At 48.6% G+C, this 18571-nt stretch overlaps 4 protein-coding genes across 4 annotated transcripts; 2 read left to right on the forward strand and 2 right to left on the reverse strand.

Moving 5' to 3' along the window:
• Positions 1-115: 115 nt before the first annotated feature.
• Positions 116-2426, forward strand: BUD31 (BUD31 homolog). Its single transcript, XM_068699642.1, has 5 exons — positions 116-244; positions 676-856; positions 1326-1448; positions 1649-1815; positions 2159-2426. The coding sequence occupies exons 2-5, from the start codon at positions 763-765 to the stop codon at positions 2207-2209; spliced, it is 435 nt and encodes a 144-aa protein (XP_068555743.1). The 5' UTR covers positions 116-244; positions 676-762; the 3' UTR covers positions 2210-2426.
• A 123-nt stretch (positions 2427-2549) lies between these two features.
• PTCD1 (pentatricopeptide repeat domain 1) lies at positions 2550-7467 on the reverse strand. Its single transcript, XM_068699634.1, has 8 exons — positions 6790-7467; positions 6083-6223; positions 5662-5880; positions 4944-5045; positions 3874-4614; positions 3573-3689; positions 3104-3286; positions 2550-2896 (listed from the first exon to the last, which is right to left on the reverse strand). The coding sequence occupies exons 1-8, from the start codon at positions 7351-7353 to the stop codon at positions 2702-2704; spliced, it is 2262 nt and encodes a 753-aa protein (XP_068555735.1). The 5' UTR covers positions 7354-7467; the 3' UTR covers positions 2550-2701.
• Positions 7468-7543: 76 nt separating this feature from the next.
• On the forward strand, positions 7544-15735 carry CPSF4 (cleavage and polyadenylation specific factor 4). The gene is made up of 8 exons (XM_068699640.1): positions 7544-7814; positions 8704-8754; positions 9281-9433; positions 10223-10318; positions 10471-10564; positions 11027-11099; positions 11981-12073; positions 13670-15735. The coding sequence occupies exons 1-8, from the start codon at positions 7712-7714 to the stop codon at positions 13736-13738; spliced, it is 732 nt and encodes a 243-aa protein (XP_068555741.1). The 5' UTR covers positions 7544-7711; the 3' UTR covers positions 13739-15735.
• Positions 15736-15929: 194 nt separating this feature from the next.
• Positions 15930-17658, reverse strand: ATP5MF (ATP synthase membrane subunit f). The gene is made up of 4 exons (XM_068699643.1): positions 17528-17658; positions 17324-17431; positions 16475-16591; positions 15930-16104 (listed from the first exon to the last, which is right to left on the reverse strand). Exons 1-4 carry the CDS (start codon positions 17541-17543, stop codon positions 16076-16078), a joined length of 270 nt encoding a protein of 89 aa, XP_068555744.1. The 5' UTR covers positions 17544-17658; the 3' UTR covers positions 15930-16075.
• Between the last annotated feature and the right edge of the window lie 913 nt (positions 17659-18571).

Here is an 18571-nt window from a genome sequence, read left to right on the forward strand (position 1 = left end):
CTCCTCGTCCGCCGCCGCTCCGCGTCTTTTCCCGGTGCGAAACGAGAAGGCAGCGCGCGGCCCTGAGGCTGAGGCAGAGCTCTTACGGTGTTCCGGTTGAGGGAGGGAAGAACGGTGGGGAAGGGCGTGGAGAAAGGAGGGTTTTGTTCAGGCACTGCGGTGGGCACCTCAGCGCGGCGCGGAGAGGGGAAGAGGACCCCACGGGCCGTAGAGGAACCGGAGCGGGGCCGGGAGCGGGACCAGGGTAGGGCCAGGACCAGGCCCGGGGCCAACGGGAACCGTCCCGGTGTCAGCCCCAGGCCGCGGGGGGCACCGGGTGTTATCGGGAGGTTACCAGGGGGTTACTGGGCGGTACCGGGAGGGTACAGGGGAGGCACCGGGGGGTTACCGGGGGATACCGGGAGATACCGGGAGGCACCGGAGGGTACTTGGGGGGGCACCGGGAGGGTACCAGAGGTCACCGGGGGGTACCGGGAGGCACCGGAGGGTACCTGGAGGTACTGGGGGAGCACCGGGAGGGCACCGGGGGGTACTGAGAGGTACCGGAGGGGCACTGGGGGGGTACCAGGAGGTACCGGGAGGGTACAGGGGGGTTACCGGGAGGGCACCAGGGGGCACCGGCCGCACCCCGGAGCCCCTCGGGATCCCCGCAGCCTCCCCCCTGCCTCTTTGCAGCGTTTCCAAGGGATCTAAGGTGCCCGCACAGGGGAGCGGACAGGCGGTGACTCCGGTGCTTCCCCCCCCATCCCCGTCCCCGCGGCGATGCCGAAGGTGAAGCGCAGCAGGAAGCCGCCCCCCGACGGCTGGGAGCTGATCGAGCCCACGCTGGATGAGCTGGACCAGAAGATGCGGGAAGGTAACGGCCCCAAAACCAGCCCGTCCCTAACGCCCCGGGCACCCCCAAACACAGGGGGCGAGCCCCCAGTTGTCCCGAACTTTTTTGGGTGTGTTTGGGTCACCGGGCAGAGGGCTGGGGTTGTGCCTGTTGTGGGGCGCTCCGTGACCAATGCATGCAGAGGGACCGGTAGCTCCTGCCCGTGCTGTTGCTCTGGTCCGACGAGATCCATCAGCCATGAAGTCAGCTCCGTCCCATTGCAGGTCACCTCCTTCCTCCTGTCCTCATAATTTAGCTTCTATTTTCTAAAGGGACCCTGCCAGGCCACGTCCTTCTCCTTGGAATCCTCTCCCATTAAGCTCGTTCCTAACTCCAAGTTGTTAAAGTCAGGAATGTTCCCGGAGCAGTTTCTAATGTTACAGAGGAAGGTGGAAATCTGGGAGAATCGGCTGAAATCTGCTGGGATCTGATGTTTGTTGTTCCCTCCCAGCGGAAACCGAGCCCCACGAGGGGAAGAGGAAAGTGGAGTCGCTTTGGCCTATCTTCAGAATCCACCACCAGAAGACACGTTACATTTTTGACCTCTTCTACAAAAGAAAAGCCATCAGCAGAGGTGAGAAGGAGAAATGCCTCCCCCTGGTGAGGTGTCTGCCTGGGGGTGCACCCAAACCGCGGTGATGAAGGGAGGGAGGGCGGAGGGAAAGCTGGCCCCTGCGTAGCTCTAACAGCTCGTGAGCACTGCTAGAAATTCCTCGTGCTGTTTTCAAACGCCTCCTGGGAGCTACTTGTGCTAATAACGTCTGCTCTTTGCAGAGCTCTACGAGTACTGCATCAAGGAAGGATACGCCGACAAGAACCTGATCGCCAAGTGGAAGAAGCAGGGCTACGAGAACCTCTGCTGCCTGCGCTGCATCCAGACGCGGGACACCAATTTCGGGACCAACTGCATCTGCAGGGTCCCCAAAAGCAAGCTGGAAGTGGTAAGTTCTCAGCTTCTCCCTGCCCTTCTGCCCTTTCTAACCTCACCCTGGTCAGGGACAGCAGGGGAGGGAATGTTCTTCCTTCTGGTAATTTCCTGTAGTTCTAACAATTTTTACCTTTTGCTGGTAGATTTAATATCTGGCTGCTTTAATAACTTGGAGCAACCACACGCCGAGGCTGGCAGCAACTTTAAAGTGTAGAAAACTATATAAATTTGGGCTGTAGGCAGCCTTTTCACACAGACCTCTTCAAAACACAGCCTCTGCAGCGAGGCTGAGGCCGGGGGGACTGCCTGCCCACCAGAGCTTGGCTGAAATATCGCTGTTGGTGTCTCCTTTCCAGGGTAGGATCATTGAATGCACTCACTGTGGATGCCGAGGTTGTTCTGGGTGAAGCACCGAGACCCAAATATTTCCTTTTGAACTCTGAACTCGTCCTGCACCATGGACTGTGAGTGCAATTATACCCACCTCCTGCGTGATTGGATAGCTCTGTACTGCGATTAAACCAGCAACGTGCTCGCCTGGATGCTAGGTACAAAGGATGATGTTGTTTTGGAGTAGCTTTTTGTGTAGCCATTGATTTTAAAATAAAGTCTGCTTTCCTGAGAGACCGGAGCAGTCTTCTGGCAAAAACTCCTCTGTGCCCCTCTTCTCCTGTTGGATGTGGGGTTGTGTGTTTGTTTTTTAAAGTGATTTGTTTAAGTATCTTAAGGAAACTCACTGGAAATGTGTTTGCTTCTCCTTGGAACAGAGGACAAATAATATTTTATTTAGTGGTTATCGCAAAGAACTTGGGTTCCTGGAACTACAAACAGCTTTCCTACACGGAGGCAGTTTAAGGAAGTGAATTCTGAGTTCTTTCAGCACACGGAACACGCAGGACCTAGCTGTCAGCTGCAGCATCCCGGTGTAGCTTCCCCTGCACATCCTCTTCCTTATCCTCCCCCACTGACCGTTTGGCTGTTCTGTATTTCTCCCAGGGGTGGGGCGTCTCCTCTCCTGCCATGACTTTTAACCACCGGTGGTAGTAGCCACGGAAGCCATCAATTTTCGCCAGGTAGGGGTTCTTTGACTTATACTGCAAAGAGAAAGCCAACAAAAAAAAAGAATTTGATTAGAACAGAGCTCGTAATACCGGCATGCAGCAGCTACAGGCTGTTATTAGGTAAAGAGCTGCTGAGGAAATGCCACCAGATCAGACAAACCCTAAGGAAGAAGCCTGGGCGCTCACACCTCCCCTCCCTCGGTGGTGTTCCTCACCCTGTGGCCTGTCATGGCCACTCACCCGGTCAAATTTTGGTGGGTACTGTGCTGCAAACTCCAGCTGGCGTATGATGACCTCGTTGGGAGGCACTTCATTATTCCTCATGTCTCGCAGGATCTCCGTGAGGTAGCTGTAATCCAGCTGCTTCACAGCAGCACTGATGAGGGCGCTGTAGATGTACTTGTTGGGAGTTATTCCGGACGTCTGGAAACAACAAATTAGCTGCCAATTAGCACAGGGTTTCCTGCGTGCCTTTTTTGTTCTGGCACCTCTCACACAAGGAGCACAGCTCTTGCTCCAGCACCTTCTCTTCCCCTGACCCCTCTCCTATCCCAGCGCAGCTACAGGCTGTCAGCTGCTCTAGAGCTGTGTGTTTAGGGAATTAAATCACACCCTAGAAGCCTCAGCTGGTCTCCTTAGAAGCATTAATGCTTCTCTTGTTTTGCCTCTGCAGCTTGAACCCTAAGCAGTAGAGGTTTATTTTTATTACCTTCAAATCTGAGAGCAGCTGCAACCCATCCTTCTCTCGGTGGCAAGCAATTGCCAAGCTACAAAATGTCTGGAGGTTAGGGGAGAGGTTCCTCTTCGCGAGAGCTGGCAGCAGGCTCTGCAAGATACAAATATGGACATCGGTTTCCAGAAAGCCTCGCTGTAGCACTGCTGAGTGGAAAGCAGCATCAGATTCCCAGTTTCTGTTGTGGACAGAGAAGCAGGTGTCACAATGAAACACAGCACAACTGGAGGCCCGAAACAAGAAGGAACAACGAGGCTGGTTCTGGGTTTTTCCTTACCTTTGCTCCTTCTAGGTCTCCCTGTTTGCTTTTCTTCCTTATTAAAGCGTTAAAGAAAGTCACGTCTACTTTCACCTTATGCTCATCCAGGAGTGCCAGAAGAGAGGATTCTGACGGGCTTTGGGGTTCCACCAGCTCAGCCAGTAATGTGAAAGTTTTAATGTTGGGTTCTGTGTTGTCCTCTTTCATTTTGTTCAAGAAGCCCTCCACGTCCCCCATCAGAGCCAGTCTATGGGATGGCGTGGCCACCGTCCCCAAGGAGACCACGGCTGCATCAGGAACCCGCGAATCCAGCAAGTTGGGCAGGTTGCACAAATGCAGTTTCTGGCTTAGGCACGCTTGGTCCTGCTCTAGCTCATTCTGATCTCCTCTCACCAATGCTTCAGTGCTGCTGTTGAGACCAGCTGGTACTAGTTTCATTTCCGCCTCATTCACATCTTTCCTTTGTTGCCTGATAAGTTCTTCAGGCTGCACCAAACTCTGCTGAAATAATTGCTTTTCCATGGCCTCCACATCCAGCTGGACAGCAGGTGCTCCCTCCGATCCCTTTTTTCTCTGTTTTTTCACCTTCTGCGTGCCGGGTGCGAGCCTTAGCTGAGGTGAGCTCCCATCAGCAGGGCTGAGCAGTACTTGGGAGGCCACAACCGGATCGCCAATTCCGCAGTCTCTTGCAGCACGCAGCATCAAGTTGTACGTGTGGCTGTTGGCCTTTATTCCAAGCTTAGCCATCTGCTTCCAAACCTGCAGAGGGGAAGATGAACATCAAATGTAAGTAACAGTGAACAGGAGCACTTCTAGCAGGTTGTAAGCACGTTTACGGCACAAGGAGGTGAAGTGGCAGTGGGCAGTGAGCAGCCACCTCAAGCTAGTACGGTCCTGAGACATCGTTCAGGGCACCTCACCAGCTTACAGGATGTCCTGATGGAAGTCTAGTTTAAAGAATTTGTCCTAGGAGGTGCTGAGCTCCTCCTGATTTCATCAGCTCATCGTAACCTGCTGTTTTCTATACACTGAAATGACAAATTACTGTACAGAAGCGTATTTTCCTTATTTAGTCCATGAAGACAAACCTGTAAGGCATATCGGAAGCCGCTTTCACTGTCCTTTATGCAGCTCATGAGAAGGAAGCTGAAGGTCTCAGCTGTGGGAACATGACCCTTCTGCACTATTTCCTACAAAAGGAGAAAGAACAGAGAGAGGATTGAACTTCCCAGTTACCCAAACAGTCTGTTGCAGCCGGCTGTGAAGCTCAAATGCTGCTGTTATCTTCTGGGGACAGAGTAACAACAAAGCATAGGGTGAGCTCCTGGCGCTGAGCAGAATGATTGCTCCAGAATAAAAAATAAAAAAATAAAAATGAAATGCCTGCATAGATCCTAGCTTTTCCCTTAGGTGAGCAATGGGGAATTTGGGCACAGGGATAGCAAGCCTTTTAGCAATTCCTAGACTAGCCTTTCTGAGAAAAACTGCTGCAGAGCTCTAAAAGGAAGGTACATACCAATACATGGGTCTTCAAAATGAGGGAAAGAGACACAATAGTTGTAAGCCCCCCAAAAACTGTTCAATAAATTCTTGACACCTGACCACAATTTCAAAGCCAACCTCTGTTTAGGCCTGTAGCTGCCTCATCTTATCTACTTAAATTTTGTACATACTTGGATGATTTCATTGTATGAAACCAAAGATCAAAGAAATAGAAACATTTTAAGTATAGATAATTACAGATTATAGCCCAGGAACTTTAACTGCAGCAGAATACACTTGACACAAGAAAGGTCATGTACTTACCTTCAGCACGTCAAAGCACATCCTGAGATCTGAGCAGAGGGCACAGACTTTCAGCAGCGCATGGTAAGTTATCAGATTCAGCTCTTGGTTTTTGCTCTTTAGCTGCTGCCGTAATTTGAGGGCACTCTGCAGGCCTGAGTCTTTCCACGGTGATTCAGCACAGGCGTTGAACAGGGCTGTGTACGTGGGCTCGGTGGGAGTTAAGCCTCGTTTTTTCATCTAAGAGAAGACAAGAGAACACAGGACTAACTTTTTAGGAAAAGAGTTTTAGAATTTCCTACTTTGGTTTTAAAAGTTTCAGGCTAAGAAGACGTAAACATTAAAAGGCATTCTGGAGAGAGAATAACGCACCAAATGTTAGAAACAGTTTTAGCTGAGAAAACTTAAGGTTTGAGAGAGCAGAGAACATAAACCTACGTACATCATTGTAGAGCTTGAATGCCTTTTTCACGTAGCCAACCCTGCCACAGCCACCAATTAGTACAGTGTAATTGCTTTCTTCCGGCTGCACTCGCTCTTCCTTCAGCATCTGCACCTCAAACAGCTCCAGAGCCTCTGCCAGCTATGGGAAAAAGGAAAATCCATTACGAGGCAGCAACAGAATCAGTCACAATATATCAAAATCCTCAGCCGTAGTCAGATTGTGGTGGAAGTCCTACAGAGCACGGGATTCCTCACAAATTCTTGCTGCTTTCTGTAAAGATATGAATGAAGCGTGTAAGATGATACAGATGGTGTTGCAGGGATTTGGGATGAGAGGTGGTGGCATAAAAATATTAAAGCCATGACTGCCAGAGGGGACATTGGACTAATTGAGTGGAGACAGCACAGAGGAATGGCTCAATTTCTAGAAGTCACTGTCTGGACACCTTCAAAAATGATTAGTTAACCCCATTCCTATTTGAAAGGGAAAAATGAGGTAGGAAGGTGGTGTGAATGCAACTCAGGTAAATAGGATCTGCACACGTCTTTTGGTTACAACTTCAACTTCTTGCTCTGAAGCAGTCGGAAGGTTGGAATCAATGAACTTTGCAGGTCTTTTCCAACAAAACTACTCTAATCCTAACCCAAGAGCGCTCTGTTTGGCAGCAATTAAATATTATTACCAAAAACGAGCAAAGAGCAAACCTTGTCTTCTTTGATGAGCGCCTTGCACCTCAAGAAGTACCAGTACGGGGTGTTCCTGGGCCCACGCCGGGGCTTCCTTCCCATGTCCTCCTCTCCCTCTTCTTCCAGCTTTAAGTCCCGGCTCCGCGGCGTGGCTTTCTGGTAGAACTTCCTAGCGGAAAACCTGGTGGAGAGCGTCCCGAACTCCACACCTTCATCATCATCATCATCATCCTTCTCCCTGCAGCCTCCCGAGCCCTCTCCTTCCCCTTGATCCTTGCTGTGGGGGGGTCCGGGCGATGAACTCAGCGCCCTGTGACCCCATAGTTTTGGGGGGACACTGGGGGGGACCCTGTGAGGGGCTGAGGGGACACCGGGGAGCACTGAGGGGATACTGGGGGACCCTGAGGGGACACCAAGGGGCACTGAGGGGACACCGGAGGGCACCGAGGAGGCACCGAGGGGCACTGAGGAGGCACGGGGGGACCCTGAAGAGACACCGGGGGACCCTGAGGCGACACCGCGGGGCTGCCCGCGGCCCCTCGGGGCGATGGCGAGGAGGAACCGGAGCGGCGAGTGCCTCATGGCGGGGGGACCCTGAGGGGAAAACGGAGCCCGGGAACCGAGAACCGGCCCCAGGGGGAGGTGTGGGGAGGGCTCCTCAAGGCGCCTGCGCGGGAAGAGGAGGAGGGAAGGAGGAGGAGGAGGAGGAGGAGGAGGAAGGGGCGGCCCCGGTGCCGTGAGGCGAGGGTCAGAGGCCGGCTCCCGGCATCCCCAGGCGGGCGGCGCGGCGCGGAGCGGCGCTGCCGCCGCCTCCCCGACAGCCGAGGCGCTGCCGAAGCGGAGCAGGCTGGGCCGGGCCAGGCCGGGCCGGGCCTGGCCGCAGCCGGCCCCCACCATTCCCCCCCTTCCTTCCCGTTGCCGTCGCCCCCCGGCTGCCACCATGCAGGAGCTCATCGCCAGCGTGGACCACATCAAGTTCGACCTGGAGCTGGCCGTCGAGCAGCAGCTGGGGGCGCAGCCGCTGCCTTTTCCCGGCATGGACAGTGCGTGGGGGCTCGGGGGGGCTTCCCTTCCCTTCCCTTCCCTTCCCTTCCCTTCCCTTCCCTTCCCTTCCCTTCCCTTCCCTTCCCTTCCCTTCCCTTCCCTTCCCTTCCCTTCCCTTCCCTTCCCTTCCCTTCCCCCTCTCTCAGCCCTCTCCCCCCAGATTTCTCTGTGAGGCCACATTTTGTCTCACACCACCTCTTTTTCCCATTCTCCCCGCTGAAAGCCTTAATTTGTACCGCACCGGCCTAGAAAACGGAAATTCAGGCTTTAACATGAATAAAGATGACTTTTCTGCACCCTCTGTTTCATTCCCTTCAGGTAGCTGAGGTGTTTTGGTGGCAGGGAAGCTTCATCTCGAGGTGCATTCGTGGCCTGGTCTCACAAGGCTGTCCTGCAGCCTGATAGCCTGCCACAAGCAGCCGAGGGAGACTCAGACGTTTGTTGAAGATTTCTGACTAGGCTAATACTCCTGTGTTTTAATTCTCTTAAATGCTGTGATTCCTGTTGTGATCAGCAAGGGATGACACCCTGATGATTGTTTCAGGCCGTTCTGGGCAAAGAACACAAGGCAGTAGTTGTAAGGACTGTGAACACAAGTTTCACTGCAGTGACTGACTAAACAGCAGAGGCAAAACCTAAATCTCTGAAAGTCCAAACATACACCACCAACCTAACACAAGTTCTCCTGCTGTGTATTTACCAAGAGCAGAGATATTTGTGAAGGCCAGACCTTAACAAGGCATTCATAAAGGAGAATAAATTCACCAAACCAAAATGTTGCTTTTCTTTTGTATTTGAGGACCAGACTGCTTCTTGGGAAAGGAAATGTTTTGAAAGTTGCTACGAAAGTTCGTTGCCATTAATTATGTTTCTTTGTTCTCTCCACAGAATCAGGTGCAGCTGTCTGTGAATTTTTTTTAAAAGCGGCCTGTGGAAAAGGCAAGTAGTCTGTCCATTATTGTTAAACACATATGAAGGATAAGAAAATTAGATTTGCTAGCACCAGGTAACAAAGATTGAGCATAAAAACGAAGGATACTGGATTAACTCCAGTAACTGCGAAGTGATAGTTTGTTTATTTTGGAGTTTGGGTGTTGTTGTTGTTGTTTTTTTTGGGGGGGAGAGGGGGTGGGAATTGGGAGATGAATGAGAAAATCTACCAGTAAGGGAAGGCTTGAATTTACCACAAGCAGGCCTGTGTGGTTGTGTCTGTATTAGCTGTGGGTTGTGATTGCCAGCTTTAAGAGCTGGACACTACACTGCTCACTTCATTAGAGGGTAAAATAGGACTTATCTGCAAGTCCCTGTTTTGTCATTGCCATTAAATGCTAAAGTCATAAACAAAAGCAAAGTCTTCTGAAGCCCCTCTTGCAGAGGCGAGGGAAGAGTTGTTGCTGCTGTGTGCCTGCTCATGCTGCAGATCTTAATTGTTCTTTTTCCTTCTGCTCACCCCATCCTTCTGCAGGAGGCATGTGCCCATTCAGACACATCAGTGGGGAAAAGACAGTTGTTTGCAAACACTGGCTACGAGGACTGTGCAAAAAGGGAGACCAGTGCGAGTTTCTGCACGAGTACGACATGACCAAGATGCCTGAGTGTTACTTCTACTCCAAATTTGGTAAGGGGCATTGTAGCTCCTACTTAGCATTCCTTGCAAGCGTGGGAGTCTGATGAAGAGGATCCTGGTACATCCTTTTTGTACTGTCTTCAGAACATTGCAGTTCTTCTGAGTTTGCTGATACTGTTAGGCTGGAGCTTTTCAGATCTGGTTAGCGCTTCATCTCATGCCCCTAAGTCTGCCATGCGTTGTAGATGTCTTCTCTCTCAAGAGCTTGTCCCTTGGGGGAAGAGGGGGGAAGTTCAAAGTTGTTTCTGGGTGTTGTTCTTTATTTTCTGTTTTGGTTATGAGTTGAGTAGGCTGAGCAGGTGGTCTTTGCATGACTCTTGTTTTGGGGAGTTGATGAGCAGCAGAGGGAATGGGGGTGCAAAACTTTTATGCACTTGCTTTCCAGCTCTGGAGATCTGGACATAATGAGGCAACTTGCTGTCAGAAACTTACAGTCTTGTAGGTTTCCTTGGATTGTGAGGTTAGTGCGCAATTTGTAGTTTCTCCACACTTTTGGTGCACTATATGTTTGGTTTTTGTTATGACTGCTCTTTCAAATTCAGTTTCAGCATTGTTTTTAAAAGCACACATAAACAATCCAGCCTGGTAGAACTTGGCTCACTGGGGGTGAGTTCTTGGTGTTCATCCCCTAGGTTAAGGCAGGCAGTAAGACTGTTGTGCCTGAACGTGTAAATGTTGGTAACAGCTTTGTGGGAGCTACACGATCCAGGTAATGGTTTAGGAGCAGTTTGATCTTGAACTCGTACAATTGACTAAGAAGTGTGTTTGCCTTTGGTACAGGGGAATGCAGTAACAAAGAATGCCCATTCTTGCACATCGACCCGGAATCTAAGATCAAAGACTGTCCCTGGTATGACAGAGGCTTCTGTAAACATGGTATGTATGTTGTGTAGTTGCTGCTTCTCTGGCTGTAAATCAAGGGTAGGGTGCTGTCATTCTTCCTTGGCATGATCTGCTTGTGTACCTGCTGCTAGTGAGTGCTGCTGTGCGCATTTATGATACGTGACCCATGGAGCTTTGTGTTGCAGGTCCCCTCTGCAGACACCGACACACTCGAAGAGTCATTTGTGTGAATTACCTAGTAGGATTCTGTCCAGAGGGACCTACCTGTAAATTCATGCAGTGAGTATGTTTCCAGGCTTGTCCTGTAATCTCGTTTCCTCCGTGATCTGATATATGTCAAATGAGGGTGCTCTAGTGCTTCCCAATGGGTTTGGAAAGTTGGCCAACATTTAGTTTGTTGTGTTTTCACTTGGAGGGTATGGGGCTGGGGCTCCTCAGGGAGTTTGTTACCAGTAGGCCTCTGGAGTGGTGCTTGGATGCCATCAGTGCAGTGAGATTGCATGGGTTTAGGTTCCAAAAGACTTCACAGCTAGAGGGAGATGCTGCGTACTGGTTTAGCATTTTAGCATGCATAAGTACTGAGCATCAAAATGTGAAGAGAAGTGGGGAGGGGAGGCCTGTTTCCCATGAACCTAAGTTAATTAGCTGAATGTTTGTTTTCTTTTTCGGTGTTTTTTGAGCTGATGGTAAAATGTTGGCATATGATTTGAGAATCGATCTTTTTGTTTTGGTCTAAACCAGCCCTCGGTTTGAACTGCCTATGGGAACCACAGAACAACCACCACTGCCTCAGCCGACACAAACACAGCAAAAGGTACACAATTTCCCTGCCTCCCCTTCATACCCACCCCCAAAGCATTCCCCACAGTGCTTTAGAAGAGGTAATAGTCTCTAATGTCAAAACAGGATACCTGGACTCTTGGATCTGATTTGCCTGGAAAAACATAGAGAAATGCTCACTAAATGAGGGAAAACCTCTCCTATTTTATTTATGTGTGTGATATACTTTTCTTAATAAGGACTTAGAGAAAAATCCTAATGAACCATGAAGCACTGCCCCTTCTCTACCTTCCTCCCAGCCCTCTCATGTCTGCCATCTGATCATTGCTGCTGCTTTTGTCCTGGGAGCATGGCGTTTTGCTTTGTTCTGTTTCTCCCCTCAACTTGGCCAACTTTCTCAGTCATTGTTACAATTCTTCAGCTCAGAGGCCAGCAGTGGCAGTTCTGTTACCTAGGGGGCTGCCTGGAAGGAGGGGAAGTGCTACACAAGAATTAAGCAGCTAGCAGCCCTGCGTGCCATTGTAGTCATGAAGGTTGCTCCAGCTTTACATGAAAATCTAGTCACAGAACACTCCTGCATTACCTAGAAGCACATCATACGTGGTTGTGCAGCAATCTGCCAGTTTTTGGAATCTTCATGACATCTCTCGGTGATGGCAATGATATTTTAGCAGCCTAAACCAACTCTAAATTTGCTTTTCAGAGAAAAAGCAGGATTGCTGGGCTTTGTAAGCCTCAGTTTTTGATTTCTTCTCTCTGGTGCTCCAGCTGGCAGATCACCCACACATAGATTTGGAAGAAAATTGATCATTCGATATGTGGGGTGTTCTTTTTTTCTTCTTAACAAAATAACAACCGTAAAGGTCATCATGCCTGATGCACTTAACGAGTCAGAACTCTTCTCCCAACCAACAGAGGACGCCCCAAGTCATCGGAGTCATGCAGTCTCAAAATAATAACACTGGGAACAGAGGACCCCGGCCGTTGGAGCAAGTAACCTGTTACAAGGTAATTCATCTGGACTGCCTCATGCTGCTTTGCTGCTGGTTGCTTGTCACAGGCAAAGAAATGGACTAGTGTGGCTGTGGTGTTGGTCCTGCAAAGGGTTTTTCACAGTGAAACGTGCCCTGCTCATTAAACATTGCACTTTTAGCGAGTGGATATAGCTGTGGGAATTATTATTGAGTTCCTAAACCTAGATACTGCTGGTTTGCCAGCTCAGGGGCTTGCAGTGAGCAGTTAAGACTGTTGGAGGACATACTTAAGTTTGTCTGCTAATAAACAGGATTCCTACCACAATGATGGTTAAAGGATACTGTCACACTGCACGCTTCAAAATAAGGATTAATATTAGTTTTATCTGCCAAGTTAATTTGCTTATACCCAGAGACTGGGGAATGACTTTGTTGTGGAAGGTCCTTGTGAGTAACAGAAATTGAATATTTCAATTTCAGATATGAACAGAAATTTCTATTCTGTTTCAGACTGTTCAGTATTTCAGCTGTAATTTCAGCAAGCCCTCATTGTCAAACCAAAAAATAAACTGTTCACCTTGGTTTCTCATTCAGGATCATGGGAAATAGTTTGACACAATCGGGTTTCCATCTCAGCTCATTTTTCCCCAAAAGCCACAACCCTAGCCACTAGAAAAGAGTAAAAAAACAAAACAAAACAAACAAACAAACAAAAAAACATAAAAAACAACCACCTTTCTTTCCCATCATCTTTGACAGTTACATCATTGTGTGTGCCAACTTTGTGTCTTATGTGCTTGTCTGGGTAGAAGTTACTGTGACCAGACAAGGGTATTTAAGAAGCTGGATCCATTTCACTGAAAACCTTTAGTAGCTGTTTATTCAGTTCCAAAACAAAGTTTTAGTAAATGCTGACAACATAAACCCACACCACTGAAGGCATCTTGTGACAGTGACAGCCTCAGAGACGTGAGCTCCTATAACTGGAACTAGCAAAATGTTACAGTGAGTGAGAAAGCACAGAGAATTTTCATCCTGCCTTACCCGTTTTTTGCAACTGCAGGTTTCAAAAGTCACATCTCTGCCCGAGGCTACGTTACTGTACTTCATCTCCAGTAAATGAGCAGCGTAGAGTTAGGACTTAAGGAAGCAAATAAATTACGTATGTGGAGAATGCTGTAATATCAGATACTGACATTTCTCTCTGTGTTTGAGTAGCCCTAAGGTGCAGAGTCATGAATCTAATCTGGGATAGCCGATTAGCAGAGCCCCCAGTATATCTGTGTCACAGTGCTTATCAGGTGGAGTGGTCTTGGAAGCCTCAAACGTTGAAATTCTCCTTGTGTGTCACAGCCCTGTGCTCTTTGAGATCCATCTCCTTTGCAGTGTGTTATAATAACATGGTGCTGGGTTGATCGCAGCACAGCAGCAGCTTTTGCTCTGAGTAGTGGGAGCAGCCCATAAGTCGTGGTGACCCTTGGGACACCAAGTTTTGCTTCACCTCTGAACCTGCATCTTCCATACCTGGATAAAGTTTTTGAATTGAACAGTTGCTGGGTACATTATTAAAGGCAGCAGGAGGAAAAAGCTGTAACTCCGTCCTAACTTACCTCTCTCTTTCTTTTTTTAGTGTGGTGAAAAAGGTCATTATGCCAACAGATGCACCAAAGGACATCTGGCCTTTCTCAGTGGACAGTGAAAGAGCAGAAAGAAGAGCGCAAGGGAGCTATTAACACTGAGAAAAGGTTTCTGCCTAGCACTATTTCTTGAACTATTAATCAGGATGTTTTTTTTAATGCCATTACTGGAAAGAACTGGTCAGAGGCTGGTTGCTGCTAAGCAAGATTTTTGTAATTGTCCACAACTTTTTTTATGTTTTAACCTTTTTTAAAATAGATTTTGGCCTCCGTCTACTTTCATTGAGCCCTGCTGAAAGGTAGATCTAAAAGCAAATAGATATGCAAACCCCTCACCGGTGCAGCGTTCAACGTAAACTCATCTTAACTCCAGTGTTTCTTTAAAATGTTTTCCTTCTGCCACTTCTCTTTGGAGAACCTGCAGCGTTTCAGCCCTCCCTGTGGAAGCAGGAAGACTGACTGGGAAAATTAATACTTGAAATGCCTTCCCTTCAGTGAGGAAGCAGGAATTGTGCTGTCCCGTAGCTCTTACAAAGCAAAGTCGTGTTCCTAGATTCCGATAAACCTGTCCTGGTGGCTGACTTAAGGCCTCACACACCAGGCTGCAAAACTCTCGTCCACTTAACTTTGTTTCTATGTTTCTTGCTATACTGGAGGTTAGAAATTAATCTTCTGGGTGAAAACAAATTGGGGGATAATAAATTGGCATTTCTTTTGGTTAGCCAGACAATGAGGAGCAATATTTTAGGAAACTCACATCTGTGCTCATTTTCCATTTGCAAAGCAGGTAGGAAATGAACACAGCTTAAAGTGTAGGAATAGGGGAGCCTTTTCTCAGCACCTGCCCTTCAGCTCACACTGAGCAGGTATTTCCATAGCCAAGAGAAGACCCAAGAAGTGGAGCTCTATATTTTTATGGAACACTGCATCTAGAAGTGGTAGAACATTCTTCTGAGAAACTCCAAGCCAAAACCCATTCATTTTGTGAGAGTATTTCAAAAGGGCCAATGACAAAATGTGAATTAAAAAAAAAAAAACAAAAAAAAAAAAACCTTGCACCTACAACGTGAGCCTTATTGAGTCTAACCCCTCTCTTATTTGCTGGCTGCCTTTATACTTTGTTTTTATTGAAATGTACTGATGGAAAAAGCTATGATTTTTTTTTTTAAACAGAGTAACATGATTATATAAGAGAGGTGACCAGAGCCTATGTTGGTTTGAATGACAGCTGTTGTTTTATTGTGGATATTACGTCAGTCCAAATACAAGTTTCAAGACTAAGTGACTATGGTATGACAGACCATTAAACAGTTTTTATAACACCTTGTGCCCCCAGATGCTGAGTAGTAGCCACACTGAGATGTGTTACCTGTATGTATGAAAAGGAACAAACCCTTCAGTGTCTAGCTCCCTTTCCCATCTAGGCCAGAAGTTTAAGGTCTTCGCTCCTTGAACTGCTGTTTTTGGAAACTGAAAGCCTTCCTGTTACTGATAAAGCTCAAGAGATTCTTTGTATCCCGTAACAAGTGGTTTTCATTCTTACTCCTATTGACAGAAGCACACTGCAGGTCGTACCTGCAACGCCCAGCTGGTCACAAGCTTCAGCAGGTAGTGCTGTGGCACTCGGATGCCCTCGCTTGAAGTGCACGAGGAAGCTGAAGGACAAATACACAGCTGCTCCTCTAACTTGCATTTGTACACGTACTCTCATCCCTGCCTTTAAGTCAATAAGCAAAGATTTTCCCTTTTTTCACGGACTTTCATTATATTAGTGGTCTTTGAGGCTTATACCCACTCAGAATAACCTTCCAGCTTTGCTTAGTAAGGAAAGTAGCTGGAGTTTTGATAGGCTAACAGAGGTAACAAAGCTAAAACTGATCTCAGAAAGTGCTCTGCAGTGGAAAAATTGTTCTAATACCTCCAGTCCCAAGTGACAGCCAGACTGTGAATCAGAAATTATCTGCCACAAGAAAACTTAAAGCCCAGCTATTCTTCTTTCAAATTAAAATATAACCTTTTAGCTTGCTGTCCAATCAGTAACACTTAGGTCATTAGAAGAGCATTGGATTGTTTCTTATCACATAGTTAAAGATGAATCAATATCAATCAGCTGTAGTAATTTCCCCAGTTCGTATTGCAGCCTAGATAGCAGACCGACCATTTTCCAGCCATCTCTGAACTTCTCGAGGGACGTAAAGCTGAGAAGACAAACCCACGCAGTACAATTAACAAGCGAGTTAGGAGAGTCTCAGCTCAGTGGGTGTAAAGTGTACGCACTTTATTATTGGTCATAATAGTACAGAGTTTGTTATAAACAGTTCTGATGTCTCCTGTCGGGTAACTGTTCCAGTAGCCAAGTCTAGTCAGGAACTGCACCTTCACTTTCTGAAATTCATGCCTCAGTGATACTTCCTGCGACGGTCGTGCTCTGTATCAATGTAAAACAAGTCAATTTTACTGAAGTCACAAGAAAAATAATACTGAAGCTACAGGAAAGAAAGCACTCTAGAAGAAATTTAAGTGCAGTTTCTAAGCACCATTAGGTCAGACAGGCAACAAGATTTACACTTGCTTCATCACATGAAAATACTGGCTATTTGATAATCTATTAAAAGTTATTCAGGTGCTCTAGAGCTAAACAAGCTTTGCCTGCCCACAGACAGTCTCAGACTGAAGTGGCAATGGTTAGCACAGTCTTTCACTTAATTTCTAAAAGCACTAACAGGTTTGCTGTTTTAATTGCCACAAGCAACCTCCAAGCTGCCCTGTGCACACTCAGCTGTACAGCGTTTACTTACTGATGTGACTGTAGCTCCACATGTAGCTGATGACAACGTATCCAGCAAGCACCATACTGATACCACCGAGGCCTCCTTTCCTCACATTGATGTATTTATTGTAATACCTCTCATACCCTGTGTAGGAGAAAAGCGGTTTTCATAGCAGCCAGAGGGGCTGTGTATTTTTCTGTGTCAGAAAGAAGCACACTGGATTCACAGGCCTTCAGGAAAGTGTTTCTGATGAAACATGCAAAGGTCTCAGAATCAAGTCAGAGAAAAGGCAACTGCTGTGTTTGTTAAGCAAAATTAATGTAAAGCTATTTATCATTTTCCCCAAAACATTATAATGACTTTACAAGCTCAAGCTGCTTAGGAATTAATTCATGCTTTAATACTAACATATATGCAGCACATAGATACTTTAATACTTATATATGCAGTACACAGATACTTGTATTTGGTATTTTTAAGTCTGCCTAAAGGGCATATATCTACATCTATAGCAAAGGCATTGGTCAAAATTTTTGCTAAACGATCCATAGGAGCCCTGTGTCCCTACTTATCTTCAGAGAATGTGATGACCTTATTTCCTCCTTACAGAAGAAGGGTCACTGAAAACAAACCTCTGGCACACACAGCCCAGGCGAGCAGCAGGTTTACCAAAGGCCAAACGAGGCACTGCGTGAGGCGAGGGTTCAACAACACAAAAACTGTGAAGCAGACCCTGCAGCCTGCCACTGCAAACATCTGCTGCAGCAGCAGGCAACGTTTATGCAGACAAAAATGCCGTTTATACACCCATAAATGATATTTATACACTCACAAATACCGTTTATACACACCGCGGCCCCCCGGATCCCCCCTTACCTCTGCGCAGGGCCCCCCCGATGCCTCCGGGGGTGAAGTCCCTCATGGCCAGCCAGGTGGGCAGCTGGCCCAGCTTCACGTCCATCAGCTTCATGTCCTTGAGGGGCACTGCGGGACAGAGACAGAGACACAGAAACAGGGCAGGGTCAGGGGGTGAGGAGCCGGGCGGGGGCCGCGGTCACCTTGGCGGCCCGCAGCACTCACCCGGCACCGGCGCCATCTTGTCGCTGAGGCGGGGAGAGGCGGGAACGGGCCGCTGAGGCTCACGGGAAGAAGGTCGGGAGGGAAGCGGGGGGGGGGTGCCGCCATCTTGGGTGTGTCTCTGCCCCTCCCTCCCCCCCGCTGCCTCCCTCAGGGGGTGTCATGTCGCGACTGAGCCCGTTGTCGCCGAGTCGCCGTGTTGCCTCCTGAGGGATGGAGCGTGGCCAGCAGTGTGGGCTGCGGGGGTAGCCTCGCTTGCCACGGGCACGGGGCTGAGGCCTGACAGTGTGGGGCCCAGAGCTGCAGCCCTAGTGCTGTGCATGTTTATTCATAGATAACACACACCTGGGCGTACATTTAAAATATATGACGTACATTTATACAAATATATATACACACACACGTACAAATATAACCTCTTTGTGACAATACATTGCAGGGTGGGTTGTGAGGGGTCACTGGGGTAAGCAGCCCTCTCATGTAGTCAGGTGGAGGAGGAACCCCAGCCCCTATTTTCCACAGCTTTTAGGTGAAAACACAACGGTTTAGGTGCCACAGCGGTTGCACTCTCCCATTTCAGCACCCATTAAGGGTCCTTCTTCCCCTGGAGGGATGTCACAGACCAAAAGGGGAGGCGCTATGGAAGGAGACCCACTGAAATGGAGCACTGGAGGTGGCCGAGCACCAGGCTGTGTGGGTGAAGCCACCTCCTGCCTCCCCGCAGAGGGCAGGGGGCACCAGGATCCCCTTCACACCACCTTCTGCCTTTTTTGGGGGGGCTCTGGTGCCCGCAGACCCCCTTGGGGGCCGAGGGGCACCTGAGGAGCCGGCCGGGGGTGGGCTCCAGCAGGTGTCACTGGCACGCAGCACAATGCCTCTGCTGAGGGAGGCTGCGAGCCGGCCTGACCTCTAGAGGCTTTACTCAAATCGCATCTTTCTTCATAAAACAGCGTTAGGGTTTTGCCATTCGTTGGGCTGGATCCGAAAAGCAAAGTGATACAGCAGTAAACGGGGAGCAGGCATCCACCACTCTGTCTGGCGGGTCAA

Source organism: Anas acuta, chromosome 15 (genome assembly GCF_963932015.1).
Source record: "Anas acuta chromosome 15, bAnaAcu1.1, whole genome shotgun sequence".
In the NCBI taxonomy this organism is placed as follows: domain Eukaryota; kingdom Metazoa; phylum Chordata; class Aves; order Anseriformes; family Anatidae; genus Anas; species Anas acuta.

Bases quoted from the DNA above. Each gene is read 5' to 3' on its own strand.
- BUD31 (XM_068699642.1), top strand. From the start codon at position 763: ATGCCGAAGGTGAAGCGCAGCAGGAAGCCGCCCCCCGACGGCTGGGAG. The intron at 1,449-1,648 runs GTGAGAAGGAGA...TGCTCTTTGCAG, and splicing joins AAGAAAAGCCATCAGCAGAG to AGCTCTACGAGTACTGCATC. The intron at 1,816-2,158 runs GTAAGTTCTCAG...TCTCCTTTCCAG, and splicing joins CCAAAAGCAAGCTGGAAGTG to GGTAGGATCATTGAATGCAC.
- PTCD1 (XM_068699634.1), bottom strand. From the start codon at position 7,353: ATGAGGCACTCGCCGCTCCGGTTCCTCCTCGCCATCGCCCCGAGGGGC. The intron at 6,224-6,789 runs GTTTGCTCTTTG...TTTTTCCCATAG, and splicing joins CGCTCATCAAAGAAGACAAG to CTGGCAGAGGCTCTGGAGCT. The intron at 3,287-3,572 runs GTAATAAAAATA...TGTTGTTTCCAG, and splicing joins AGCTGCTCTCAGATTTGAAG to ACGTCCGGAATAACTCCCAA.
- CPSF4 (XM_068699640.1), top strand. From the start codon at position 7,712: ATGCAGGAGCTCATCGCCAGCGTGGACCACATCAAGTTCGACCTGGAG. The intron at 8,755-9,280 runs GCAAGTAGTCTG...ATCCTTCTGCAG, and splicing joins AAAAGCGGCCTGTGGAAAAG to GAGGCATGTGCCCATTCAGA. The intron at 12,074-13,669 runs GTAATTCATCTG...TTCTTTTTTTAG, and splicing joins AGCAAGTAACCTGTTACAAG to TGTGGTGAAAAAGGTCATTA.
- ATP5MF (XM_068699643.1), bottom strand. The intron at 16,592-17,323 runs GTAAGGGGGGAT...TCTCCTACACAG, and splicing joins CGGGGGGGCCCTGCGCAGAG to GGTATGAGAGGTATTACAAT. The intron at 16,105-16,474 runs GTAAGTAAACGC...ACATTGATACAG, and splicing joins GTGGAGCTACAGTCACATCA to AGCACGACCGTCGCAGGAAG.